Here is a 14,025-nt window from a genome sequence, read left to right on the forward strand (position 1 = left end):
CTCTATGACTCACACACCCATCTGAGAAACTCTAAATCTCCTTTCTTCCCCTCTCTCTCGCTCTCTCTGTTCTTTCTCTCTCTGCAGGATCTAGGAAGCACTACCTGGGTTTCATCAAAACACTTATTAATAAGCATGGCAGGCCAACTACATCATTCATCATTGTTTTCATCAGAGATGAAAGAGGATGGTGCAGTATCTGTGGTGAACGATCACTGTTTCCTGCACCAATAACGCAGTAAACCGTAAAAGAGTCATGCATTTCATGTGATTCTTGGTCATCAGTCTGTTTCAAACACTGTGGAAAAGGGTAGTATAATGACGTTTTTGGACATGTTACATGGAACTCTTTAAAGTACATTGGATTATCAATCCGTGGCATATAAAACTCGGCTATGAAGAAAGCTTCCAAATCTCCCCAATTTAGACATGCTTTCTATTCAATTTTGTTCTTTCCGTTTTCTGTTTAACATCCAGCATGTAAAACTGGGCTAAGATTCATCCAGAGGGCCTCCTTTAATATGCCTAAATGAGAGCAAATACAAAAAACAAGGTCGAATCTGATCTAGCACCCTCCATTCAGCAGCGGGCCTTGATAGAGCGGGCCCCTATTTAAAGATCTCTGTTCGCTTGGATGAAGCAGGGAGTATAACACTATTGTTGGCAAGCTATAGGAGAGAAACAATACATGCTATATTTAAACCAAATTGAGAGTAAACGGTGGGAGTAGGGAAGGGACTGAAGCCTGGAAGTAACTTTGAAAGTAGAAGATGGAATCCGTCCCGAAGGTGAATTTTATGCCAGTAGATGTGAACAAAGGAGGCGGTGAGCTGTGACTATTAGGGCCTGCAAAGAAAGGCATGGTTTAATGAAGAAAATACAGAGAGAGAGAGAGGAAGAGAGATGGAGGAAGAAAGGGAGTCGTTTGATAATGTTTAAGAGAAAGAAGAGATGTGAGGGATGGATAGATAGATGGATGGATGCATGGAAGGCTGGATGGAAGAAAGAGTGTGAATGTGCAGCGCATAAGTCCTTTGACAGATGGAGGCCTTAGGCACTGTGTTTTAAGACAGAGGAATTAGCAGTTCATAGAGGATTTTATACAGCAAAGGCCGCTGGATGGGGGAAGAGCACAGAAATAGTGCAGAATCGCAACCTACTTACAGAAAGCTTGCTAAAGGCATGCAAACCTACACACACACATCTCTTGGAAAGAACAAAAAGAGTGAACCAGACATACAGCCTGTCTCTAAGCGGTCGCAGACCACTGTGATAAGAAGCTCAGGAGATATTGGTGAAGTGGGCTATCATTAACTTAATATGAAGTTCAGACTTCACTCAGTGATCTTAAACTTAACACACTGTTAAAAGTCCTGACAACAAGAGGGGTATCATTGCACAAAGGTCTGTTCCCCGTGCCTCATGTTCTTCCGCTGTCACAAAGGCAATGACGCAAGAGGCTCAGCATCTGTCCTATTGTGACAGGCCGAGGAGCCAGACAGTTTTGGGCATAATACTCAAGCATCTCTGTATCACCTTACTGCATTGAAAAACAGATCAGCTCAGTTCCACTCACACTTAAGACCTTTCACACCTATACCAAAACATAATGCAAAACAAATGGCAGAAAATTGTATTATATTAAACCCTAATATATATTATATATCTAATCCACCCCCAGAAAAAATACGAGACCATTTCAAAATTATTTTAAGTTTTTCTGAGTTTGCCATTTATGTGTTGAGGTAAAATGATCATTATTGTTTCATTCTGTAAACTACTGAAAATATTTCTCCGAATTTTTAAATACAAATATTGTTACAATTTGCCTTTATTATCAGAAAATTAACACTGGAGAAATGGGTCAAAATAACAGAAAAAATGCTCTGTATTTTTTTCAGACCTCATATAAAGTTTATATCCACTTTCAAGCAATAAAACAGTAATAATTGTACAATTTGCATATTTAGGGAAATGTAGGTGATAACTTGTGTCTTGTGATGCTGTCAGTGTTTCACATTGCTGTTTGATGTCTTTATGTCACTTCTGATATTGTTGAAATTCAACAGATACTGGATTGGAATGGCCACAATACATCAAGAAAAGTTGCTTAAATGAAAATTTGGAATCATCTCTTAATTTTGTTCCGTGCATATACATACATACCATTAACAAAGGCTGCTAAATGTTATTTCAAAAGACTCTTTAGCAAAAATAAACTCTCAGAATAAATTATTTACAAAATAAAACCAATATGAATTGCAGAATTGCTTCCATTTGTGTGGTTTAAAGGAAAAAGCGTACCCTGTGTGTTTTACACTGTGGGCAAAAAAGGATACCTTGTATAGGAATACATTTCAAAATCCTGTGTGTAATAAACACCTGCAACAAATAATCAGATTTGATCTGAACATGCTTTCGGGGAGGAGACTCTATGAAGTTACTATCTGGTTCCTTGTTCAAATTTATTAAGAATGAACTCACAGCCACTTACTTTTAAATACTTTGAATCAAAGGTTGTAATTCTCTGGTTAATCTCAGAGATGGTGGATTTGATTGAAGGCTTAAAAGCTATACATAAAGGTTTTTGTTTTGAAATGCCTCTGCAAAAAATGAATGAATAAAATGGCCGGAGTTACAGCTAAATCAAACAGTTCAGCAGCAGGACAATTAAACATCTTGTTAATTAGTAAAATTAATAAATAAAAAGCATGTGTGGGTCTGTGTAATCTGCATGGGACATAGTGCAATTCTTTCAGTGAATCTAATAAAAAGGATTAGTGACTGTTACAAAAAGGTTTAAATTAGAAAGATTTAACAGCCTTTTACATGGCAGAAAGAAACCACAAATAACTTTCTATTCTCTAGTTCTTAAGAAAATCCTTCTTTTCAAAGAAATATCTTCCTGGGATTTCTTTAATAGCCGAAATACGATTCATCATAAGAGCAAATACCCAAAGGACTCCTGGCTTGATTCACCCGCTCCAGCTATACTCTCTCAGTCAGCCCCAAGTCCATCCCAGATAACAATTTTAGGTTCCCAGAAGGGTATTTTTAGTTACGGAAACAGAACGTTTGTGTCTGGTTCCCCTTATGTTCCGCTAATGTTATAAAAACTAAAAACTAACGTTTTCCCATTAAGATACCCAAAAACAAACCATAAAAACCTAAAGGTTGAAAATAATAAAACCTGAAAAATAATCAAAAACAAACATTAGGGGAACATTCTGGGATCTGGATTGCTGGGACCCTCCTCAGTTTACCACCTGTGCAGGTAATTCTCAGTAAATTTCCACTGCCTCTAATCTATTTCCTGACAACAAGCATGCGTAATAGAAGTTCCAACTACAATGCTGATAAAATAGCGATATAAATCTATACTCAAATATTTTGCAATATGCGAAATGTTGTTTGTGTGTATAAGATCAATTCAGCAACAGAATGGGCAGAATATACTTGTTAAAGGCAAATGGAGAAACGCTGAGGAATATTTCAGAACTTGAGAGATCCACACGATTGCTTCTGTGCATCCTTCCTATAGGATCAATATTCTTGAGTAAGTGCGAAAATGAGGCGTTTCTTTCTGGTCTTCTTTTTTCTCCTGGTGAGGTCAGTCAGGTGAAACCAAGCACTGCACAGGGTAATGCATACAGCCCACCTGACCCTTCCGCTTCTATCAGTGTCTCTTGACTGCTTCCATTTCAGGCAAAGCAGATGAGGAGCCCACAGTAACTCAGACACCCCTCACTTATAATACATAACCAGTCTTTCACTGAAAAATGCATACACATGCCTACACCTGGGTGTGTGTACGCTTGTCCGACTGTGTAATTGATATGTATCTACATGTAGTTAGAGGCTATACAAACAGCAGGGGCATGTAAGTCCATGTTTCACAGTGTAGATGAGTTTTTTAATCTTTGTTAAAAAAAGAAAAAAAACATGTCCTGAACTGAAAATAATGTGCACTCTCACAGAAGAAGCAATATATCAACACAGAAAGTTGTCATTTTCAATCCTGACATAAAGAAGAAAAAATGATAGAGGAGAGTCAGGTAAGATGTGTCAGTGCCCTCAGCTTAATCTAGCAAACTGTGATATCATTACTGTTGACAGCAGACATCCAATAATATAATTAGGAGCATGTATTTTACCTGTAAATATCTTAAACTGTACATATCCTGAACGAAAAACTCCCTATTAGTAGTACTACCAAATATTTCCATGTCACTTGTGATCATCACAACCTCAGTTCTTACCTGATTTAGTAAAGTACCCTTTTTATTATTATAACTACCAAGAAACATTAAATGATCCACCAAATGATTAATTGGTGTGAATTTCATTTCATTTTAATTTAACCATTCCACGTAGGTTAAAACAAATTTGTATATACAACAACATAACAACAAAGTTTGTCCACCCTGGTGCATAAAATTAATATTAATTAAAGTCTTATTTATATCATCAGACCACACATTATTAACATTATAAACATCCCTAAGAAATCTATATAGGCATCCGGTACATACATGTCATGCCTTTTGTAGCGCTTTGTTACATTCAGAATCATTTATTCTAAATACATTCGAAATAACTACCAAAGATGAACATGATCAGTGTCAATCACATATACAGATAAGTTTCCTTTTTTTTCTTCATCTTACACATTTAAACATTACAATAGAATAAAACACCGACAATGAACATAGCTAGCAAAGTTAGCTGATTAGCTAACAGATGTATAGATTTCACTGTTAGTTCACACTGCTATTAACACTTTCTCTGACAAGCAGATATAACAAGACCTGTTTTCCGATTAAGTCATGTGACGTTTGACCTATACCCTTTTGAGCTCAATAACATATGTTCATACAATTTCATTTGGCAGATTATAGCCCCAGTTCACAGTTCTACCCTCTAGGCATCTATATTTCACAGACATCCATAACCAACCAAAACACCTGCTTCACAACAACAAAACAAAGTGCTATACATCACAATTCCTGTCACGCATAAAAGCAAAACGGGCCCTCACAACTATTACAACCATCCATTACAGAGTTAACTGACAATCACACGATACCTCAAAGCAGTGCCCGTGACAAGAGCATCAACAAACAGCTCTACACATTAAAAGGATATCCACATATTGGAGTATGTCTGACTTCAAAGTATTTATCAGTCAGATGCATCAGGTGAAAGGCATCACTTTAATTAAATCGGAAACAGCTTTCAATTAGTTAGTCAAAGCCACAGCTGGGCAGGAAGGTTCTGTGTCAGGAAGCTTACTTAAAAGCACAACAACTTTTAGTTTTTTTTTCTCTTTCTCCTCACCTCCCTTCAGGGAAAGAAGCGTATCTACCGAATGAAATCCACCAGTGATAAGATATCGAGAGGGAGACAAGAACTTAAAGAAAAAAGCATAGGCCATCTGAATTCTGGCCCCGGACACAACCCATGGTGCCTATTGACACCTGGCTTCCCAGCGTGAGATCAATGGCGCTGAAAAATACAGAGGAGCAGAGGAAGCTCGGCAAGCGTCATACTTTGTCATTCTAGCTTTCGTATCTTGAGTGCAGGTTGACTCAGATTTGGTTTAGTGTATGGGTTATGTAAAGCCCTGTCTAAAACGAGCATTTTTTTTAAAGTTCAGCAGGTGTACATCACCTCCAGTCTAAAGCTCGACATTGAGTCTGGAGGAGAGAGGATAACGATCATAAACGGATTCTCCGAGCCGCCTTTCCAAAGGATGTAGATTAGTCAGACTGCATTGTGAAACTATATCCTTTATTTCCCCTAACCCCAAAAGACCCTCTTCCGTCTCACAATAACAGCACCTGCGTTGAACAGCATTGTGACATTCCGCATCCCAGTACGTCGCGGCCGACTTATGCATGGAAATCGGGTGCAATAAATTATGGAAAATCGTAATTCAAATAATGGCAAGCCTGCGGTTTCTGAGCGTTCATGCAAACCCCAATCAAGGCCATGTTGCTGTGATGAGTCATCGCTCTATCCAGCTGTCCACGGGGCATACATCTGATTAGCAAGCCCACGCTCACCCGGTAGGCACAAATGTAAATATTGTAATAAAACCCTCAGTAATAACTTAGCTCCCGTGTCTTGGAGAGGCTTCACTTTATTTATTTTTCCCCACATTTCAGCAATATTGTTTGATGGAGACTGCATACTTAAATATCAGTTATTAAAGCAAGGTTTCAGGTGTGGGTTTCCAGCATCCATTCTTCAACTTCAGGTTTTTTAATCTTCCTCACGAGAAGCTACTTACATCATTAGTGTAATTATCCTTCACATCATTTTTGGAGTTATTTACCATCAAAGAAGTGGGTGTTTTGCTTTACCTACAGAGTGACACGCTGCACTGTGACTAATACAGAATGATATTTACACTTTTTTCCCTGAACCAAGAATGGAAACAAAAGAAAAAACGTGCAAATGATGCGCAAGTTGCAATGCCTGCATAAGCAGTGAATCAGAACAATGCATTTTCAGGCATAAAAAATGACCAGCAGCCACATTGTCCCAAAGGGGGTTCAACGGGTGTGTTGCCGTGGCTACGTACAACGCTCGAGGGCCTCAGATGAGCTCCCAGAGGCTGTCCCCTCTGTGCCAGCTTAGCCACCTGGTACAGCCCTGATACATTTGGCTAATGATGTCACAGACTCTCTTTCACGCCGCACCCCCACCACCACGGCACAATTGTCTATTCATGAGAGTAATGAGAAGTCAGGGAGAGTGAGAGACAGACAGAGCGAGACTTTGCTCATGGCCACTGATAACCCCAGACTAAACTTGCAACCTTACGAGGCTTGGGCTTAATATCTGGCCGTCAATCAGCTCTGCCATCCCTTGCCGGAGTGTTTAATTACAGAGATCAATTATTCACCAGCCTCGTCTTTCAGCAGGCCATGCTCCTCAAAAAATACTGCCACAGGGCTGAGGGGAGGAAACAGCCGCTCGCCAGGACAGAGCGAATTATCCAAAGCACGACATCTCCATCAGGAGAATGCTGTCTGCACCGTACCTAAGCACATGGACCATTTTGGCATGCATGACCAGTGTGAGTGTAACATTACATGAAAATTTATTGAGATCCATCCACAGCCCCGCTGCTGGCTCCTGTCAACGTGTTCATGTCACAGCTTGTTGATAAATACGGATATGTCGTCATCCCCAATTGTCGTCATGTGATCTGCCGGCGTCGGCATTCTTAAATATTTTACAGCTTTGAGACGTGACTAGTGATGCTCGAAGCCACCTGTTGCAATAAGAAAAAAGACGTAAAACTGTGCTTTGTTTAATTCCGAGCTGTCGATTTTGGTGGAGTAAACAAAGCACGCGATGAGATATTAAGACAAGAGACAGCGGGACTTCGTCGAGGATGAGAAGAGAGGTGTGGCCGTGATCTCAATCTTGTCAAAGTGCTTCTTATCTCAGAACACCATTCTTTCCTCTAATTTAGCAGCTCACGCAAAGACAACTGTTCAACTGACCCCAGATCAGCCAGAATGGTAAATTCAGCCATAACTAGAATCCTCCTCCGTTCTAGAGACTGACAGCTAATCTCTCTTGGCTGCAATCCCTCCTCCCTGGCAACAGCGCCAGAGCAGAGGATTCCCCAGCGCCTGGCTGTGTCCATCCCCGCTGGTCCACCTGCCTGGATCAAACACTCACCACGGGGAGGGGACAAGGCAGTAAAGACCAGAAAGGGGGCGTTCCAACAGGCAATAAAACAGAACAAATCACTTCCTGTCAGGGTGTGTCTTAACTGAGTGGGCGTGAAAATGTATGTTACCAGGCGCTAAGAGCGGGGCCACTAAATGAGACAGGACATGAATAAAGCAGTGGCTGGGTTCGATTTTACGTGGGCAGGCTCCTGGGGAAAGCCAGCACAGAGGAATCTATCACAGGAGATTTGCCAGGTCGTGGGTGGACCTTCACGGAGTAAAAAGGCCTTGTGGTAAGATCTGACACTGGGCCCACCAGATCTTTGTGCATAAATGCCTCATCACAAAGAAGGAAAATTCCCACTGCTGTTTGTAAACAAGAAAGTCTTTCATTTTGTTTGTCTTGGTCGTCTTTAGACTCTCTAAGGTCATTAAGTTCTTCAGGGTTGAGAAGGATGAGGTTTAAAGCCAATGTAGAGGTGATACATCTTTGTTACTTTGTTATCGTATACTTTTACGCTTTTGACGCCGATTGGTTTCCCACATTCATCAAAATATCTTCTTGTGTTCTATAGTTTCTATAGCTATAGAAAAACTTCAGGGCGAGTAAATGATGACAGAATTTTCATCTTGGGGTGAACTATCCCATTAAGGCCACATGAAAAGGTAAAAAACATACCAAGGACATATTCTACCCCCAATTCTGCTCAAGATTCAAAATTATGCCATAAATGATTAATCTGATTCCGAACTAAATGATTTGGAATTTCTAAACGATTATGCATTTGTCTTGAACAGTGGTGTAATGTAAAAAGGCAGAGAGACATGACAACACATGTATTTTGGCTTTCTGGCCTTTTCAATTGGCTCTAACATCGTGAGTGACAGCATCAACATTATTACTGGAGGGTCACATCTGGTTCTGAGATTGGCCTGAGATGACAAGGAATGAAAACGCTGAACCTGTGAACCTCCTCATATCAATCTGTTACACTCAGTTAAGCTCTATGTGCAATTGAAGATTGGGACGGAAAAGAGAAAGCAGAAAACTAAATGACGAAAAAAATGAAATCAGTCACGCTTCTTTCTTCATTTAACGCAAACTACCCCCTCCTTCAGCACAGACAGAGACAAAAAAATGTCCTCTAATTCAATGAAACATTTAAACCAATTTTCAGCTCATTTCTACCTTTTCAAATGGGTCATGCAGAGTGCACTGTTACACACACAACAGATGGGGTAGGAGGTCTGATATGGACAAGCATTTCGTCTATTCACTTCAGACATGCAGAAATTCCCACTCCCCAACGCACGTTGATGGCTCAGATAATTAGTGTAAAATAGTTACCCGGCTGGCAAAGTGGATCTTCAGTTTAAGGTTACTAGAATATCCAATTGTACATATGTAATTTTTTTAAAGCTAATTTGGTGGCTTATGCGGCTGCTTTTGAGAGATAGGCGAAAAAGGCCAGAATAAGATTCACTCCATGAATCACTTGACAATTTTGAACTTCCGTTGGCGCAACTCTCTCAGTAGCAATACATTTCGGAAATACTTTTTTCTGCCATTTAATTCCTTAATTGGCATTTTCATTAATAAGGACGTCCGCTTTAAAGTTTTCCGCTACATTTTTTAAATTTAATTTCAAAATTTGACCGTTGCTAAGCTCTCGTGCCATAATGAGATAGATAAGTGTCCAACCGATCCACACTCACAAATCCCGGCGGAAATATAGAGGAGACCATCCGGGTATTTTTCGCCTACTGTTTTTTGCATAGTGAGGTTTCGGACAGACTATTCATGACACAAACTAATTTTCGCCTACTATAAAGTATGGAAGTAGGCGACTTCTGACGCAGCGTTAAGTCTCAAATTAGTTTAATTTGAGCTGCTCGCATCAAATTCAAGACTCTGCTCCTGGCCTACAAGACCATCACTGGTTTGGCACCCCCTTAACTTCATTCACTTATGCAGACTTATGTACCCGCCAGATCCATACACTCTGCAAACTAACGACGTCTTGTGGTGCCATCCCAAAAAGGTAAAACAATTGCTCTCACAAACCTTCTCTGGATCGGTTCCACATATGTGGAATGATCTGCCTGCTGCTACAAGATCAGCAGAATCTTTAAGAATCGGCTGAAAACACATCTCTTCTGTCTGCACCTGACTGGTCATTTCTGATTTCTATATCTTTTCTACAATATCTAAAAAAAAAAAGCTTAGATAAACTAAACTTGTCTCTGTACAGTGTGGTAGGCTTTGTGAGACATGTTTTTATTGCTCTTATGCTTTTTTTTGTCCTAATGTTTGACCCAATTGCTTCCATTGTTTACCCAACTTGTAAGTCGCTTTGCATAAAAGCCTCTGCTTAATGACTAAATGTAAATTTAATAGTTAAAGGAACAGTTCACCTCAATAATACAAATTCTATCTTGTTCCAAATCTGTATAGAATTGTTTGTACTGATGAACACGGAGAAAGATATTTTGAAGAATGCTTGTAACCAAACAGTTCTTGGCCATCATTGGCTTTAGTAGAAAAAATTGCTTTATACATTTCTTTGTTCTGGTGAACACAAGAGAAGATTTTGAAGAATGTAGGAACGCAAACCGTTGCGGGGCACTTTTGACTACCATTGTAATTTTTCCTAGTATGATAATCAATGGTGGCCAAGAACTGTTTGGCTTTCAAATATCTTTCTCTGTGTTCATCAAAACAAAGAAATTAATACAGATTTGGAACAACTTGAGGATGAGTAAATAATGACTTTGTGTGAATTGTCTCTTTATTAACAACATCATTTTTTTAATGTCCTTTTCATGCACAGAGCTGGTTGGTTTGGATCAAGGTTAAGTGAAATGAACAAGAAAAATATTTACAGAAAATTGGGCATTTACTATTGTTGGACTATGAGCATTTACCAACTCTATTAGGCAACTCCATTATATTATTTCATGCTTGAAATTCCCAAAATGAGAATGTTAATCACAAAACTACAGTTTTGTTGTTCCTCCGAGTGGTAAGCTAAATATGGTTTACCTTCCTTCAACTGTTTCAACAGTTCCCATGGCAATGGTGAACTTAGCGTGGGCCTCCACACATGTTGGTGACACCTGTAAGCGAAATGTAAAACGAAGCAAAGCAAGTGAAGAGTTTATTTCCAAAAAGAGATAACGGTTTAAAAAAATCCAAAATCATGTTTTTTATTGTGCATTCCAATTAATATCAATCAGACTGCAGTTGGTTTGTTTTGATTAAAGTCATAAATACTCAAAAATATACAGCTACCTAACACAATAAAAACATGATAACATAATAAAAAACATGATTCTTGGAAATAAACTCCTCAAGAGTTCCTCAATATTTTGTATTGTGTGGCTGAGTAACAGTTGCGTCCTGCGAGCAAAGGGAAATAGAAAAAAATAAGGATGGTCTTATGAATCTCTGTCAAAAGCATCAAGGATCAACTGTGTATCTTCACAGAGCATTAAAGGGCAATCCCACTTACGAGCAAATTGATGCACTGTCAGTGAAACCCCTACTTTACGGCTTCCATGCCGGGAGGTGATGCGTGAAAGCCCTTCACCTGTACCACTATCAATTCCTGGATAACTGCGTAGGAGGTGGCGGCCAGCTGAAAGCCTACATTTACCCACTTTGGTGTAATTGCAGCATTTACTCTTTGATTGCCTAAGAGCTCCATTCAAACTCACTCCCACCTGGTTTGATGAGAGCTTCTGCAGTGGGGTTGATTGCTTTACAATGGCAGATCAAAATATTAGAGCGATCCCTCTGAGCAGTCACAGTAAGCGCTTGACTAACAGTTATTATTATGCTGTCTGTCAGCATAATAAAAAAGGAGGATAAATTGTTCAACGGGAAAAAAAGAGCTGATTCATGCTCCGGTAATAATTAGCCTATCAATCTGCTGGTTGTTTTCTAGATTTTGATACAACATTCTTCAAAACTACAAAACACATTTTTTTTTTACTATAAGGCTCTCTGGATGAATTTATTTCTGTTACACTTATTATTTCAAATAAAATCAACATTGTATGGAAAATGATTTCTCCACCTGTCAGTTTACTGTTTTGGGCAGTGTGACATTGCTGTGGTATTTACAAACATAACGTTGCATACAACTTACTGAATCCCATTCAAATGCCTTCACCTGTTCCCTACAAATTACTGCAAACATCTAAAGCTCTTTGCCAACAAACTAAGCAGCACACATCTGTGACATTCATTCCCTACTGAAACGCAGGCTGTGTCATTATTTCGTATTCGATTATCCGTTAAACAACGGCCTCTGGCACACTCTCGCCAAACCAGTTGGCCCATGGGCGGATAGTGAAGTTAAGAGGTGCAAACCTTAGTCAGGAGTGGTGCGGTACTGTGGCACCCCACAATCTGCCAACAATCCAACAGTGGTGCCATCACTGACTCAGTCACTGACCCGGAGCCCCCACCTGCATGAGCAACGCTTTGAGCTGTAGGACCCAGCGATGCCCATCTCAAGCTGCCCACTAGAGCAGAAGGCCCTTTGACTCACGCCCATCTGGCCTGCTAGCACGTTCAACTACGCCAAGGTTTGTGAGCACACTGCTAACTTCCCTACCCTTCCCAAGAGGGGACAGTTAACAAATCGGGAGTCCTAAAAGTTTGGGTGATGAGCAACTTTTTTCTTGTCAAGACGGCATGTGGTTAACAGCGGCAATGACAAGTCAACATTCCGCCTCCAGGTTTTCCCACATACATACACAAATACACAAACACAGAAGTTCAATGTTGCACCCTGTGTAGGAGTTCTAAAAGATACACGTTATGGTCTGCGTTAATTCTTTCCATTGAAACATGTCACAAATCGTGCGATTCGTTTCTTTCGATATACTCTCATAATCATTCAATACAATAATTTTGTACAAGCTAACATATGACAACTAGAGTAATAGATATACTGTAGTAAGGTAAACTCAACAAGAATTTCTGTTCGCAACCTACTTTCAATGTGATGTATTTCAAAATAAAACAAAGCAATTTAAAAAAGAAGATATTGAGTCATCAAAAGAGGGCATCACAAACCAGAATGTCAGGCCTAATGCTCAAATAGCTATTTGGATTTAGTCAAAATGATATAATAAAGGAAACTGTAATGTAGATGTGTGTCAATGCAAAAAATGATCACTGTAATATTTAAAATCACTTAAAGCTTGATTAATGACTTACCTGCCCTGGTTGGGTGTCCAAACAATGCAGCACCTCTTTGAGCATAACCGGTGTGTGAAGGCCTTTCTCACTTTGAGTTGGTATTCTGAGTACAGAATTAGGGCTTTGAAGCACTGAGCCAGTATAGGGTCTCCAAGACTGCCACAACTTCACCAAAACTTTTCTGAACATTCTGGAGCTTGAGTCAGGATCAGCTTTCCGTCGCCCCAAAATCAGTCTACAGGATGCCAACATGAAACCATTAGAAATTAGAGGTATTCAGATTTTTTAAAGCTTTACAAACATGTATGTAAACAATATGTTAACAAGCTTTAAAACCCAAGAGATACAATTTTTCAGATGTGGCATCTGTTTTTGAAAAACGTTTATTTGAAACCTGAGATATTGTACAAAATTGATTATTAAGTATATACCAAAAAACTTCTTTAATGAATTTTTTACATTTATTTTTGCTTTTTATGGTTTTCTGTCATGTCATGGTGTTTCCATCACTTCAAGTCAAAGTAGAAATGTCATGCCAAAACAATGCAAGACAGTACAGAACTTTAACATGCCCAGTTGATTGGTTCAGGGCTCTGAGAAAGGTGTTTTTTTAAAACAGCAACAAACTAAAAAACAGGAGAAAACAAGATTCATACAATGTGCATGTATTTGCTCTCATGCCTATTACCACGTGATGTATTTAAAGGCATGGGGTCCGTACCATGGTCAGTACACTACACATACCGATTCAATGTAGAATAGATGCCCAATGAGAAGACTCCGGTTCGGAAACATAAAGCACCATAACTTACAATGCAGTGAGATTAAACAACGTAGCAGGTTACGAGTGAATGAGCAATTGCCATTCTCATAACAACCAGGCATCTGTTACACCATTAAATTATGCGGCGGCTTTATATTAAAGTAGCAGTAAAAGCAGTTCACGAGTGCAGCAGTGAGAACCCCCCGGAAGAAATACCAACTGACCATTTTGAGTTCCTCCTGTCACACAGCAAGTGTCAAACAATATGTCTGTTAGAAACACCAACTGGCAAATCATTTAATTGTATATAACAATACTTTACACATGTTGACTTTGATTAATGCGGAATTAGATTTTCG

The 14,025-nt window shown here is 39.4% G+C and overlaps 1 protein-coding gene across 3 annotated transcripts in view; it reads right to left on the reverse strand.

The window, feature by feature from the left end:
* The window catches only part of mettl15 (methyltransferase 15, mitochondrial 12S rRNA N4-cytidine), a 69,404-nt gene extending 55,569 nt beyond the window's left edge, over nt 1-13,835 (reverse strand). The window contains exons 1-2 of one of the 3 annotated variants that reach the window (XM_056758315.1): nt 13,648-13,835; nt 12,922-13,138 (exon numbers count right to left, since the gene is read on the reverse strand). In XM_056758315.1, coding sequence (XP_056614293.1) covers nt 12,922-13,092 — 171 coding nt within the window. In that variant the 5' untranslated portion in view covers nt 13,093-13,138; nt 13,648-13,835. Of the gene's footprint in view, nt 1-12,921; nt 13,139-13,624 lie in introns of all 3 variants that reach the window. The other 2 variants (XM_056758323.1, XM_056758332.1) reach the window with 2 other exon arrangements.
* Nucleotides 13,836-14,025: the final 190 nt, after the last annotated feature.

The sequence above is a fragment of the Triplophysa dalaica genome, chromosome 1 (genome assembly GCF_015846415.1).
Source record: "Triplophysa dalaica isolate WHDGS20190420 chromosome 1, ASM1584641v1, whole genome shotgun sequence".
NCBI classification, from domain to species: domain Eukaryota; kingdom Metazoa; phylum Chordata; class Actinopteri; order Cypriniformes; family Nemacheilidae; genus Triplophysa; species Triplophysa dalaica.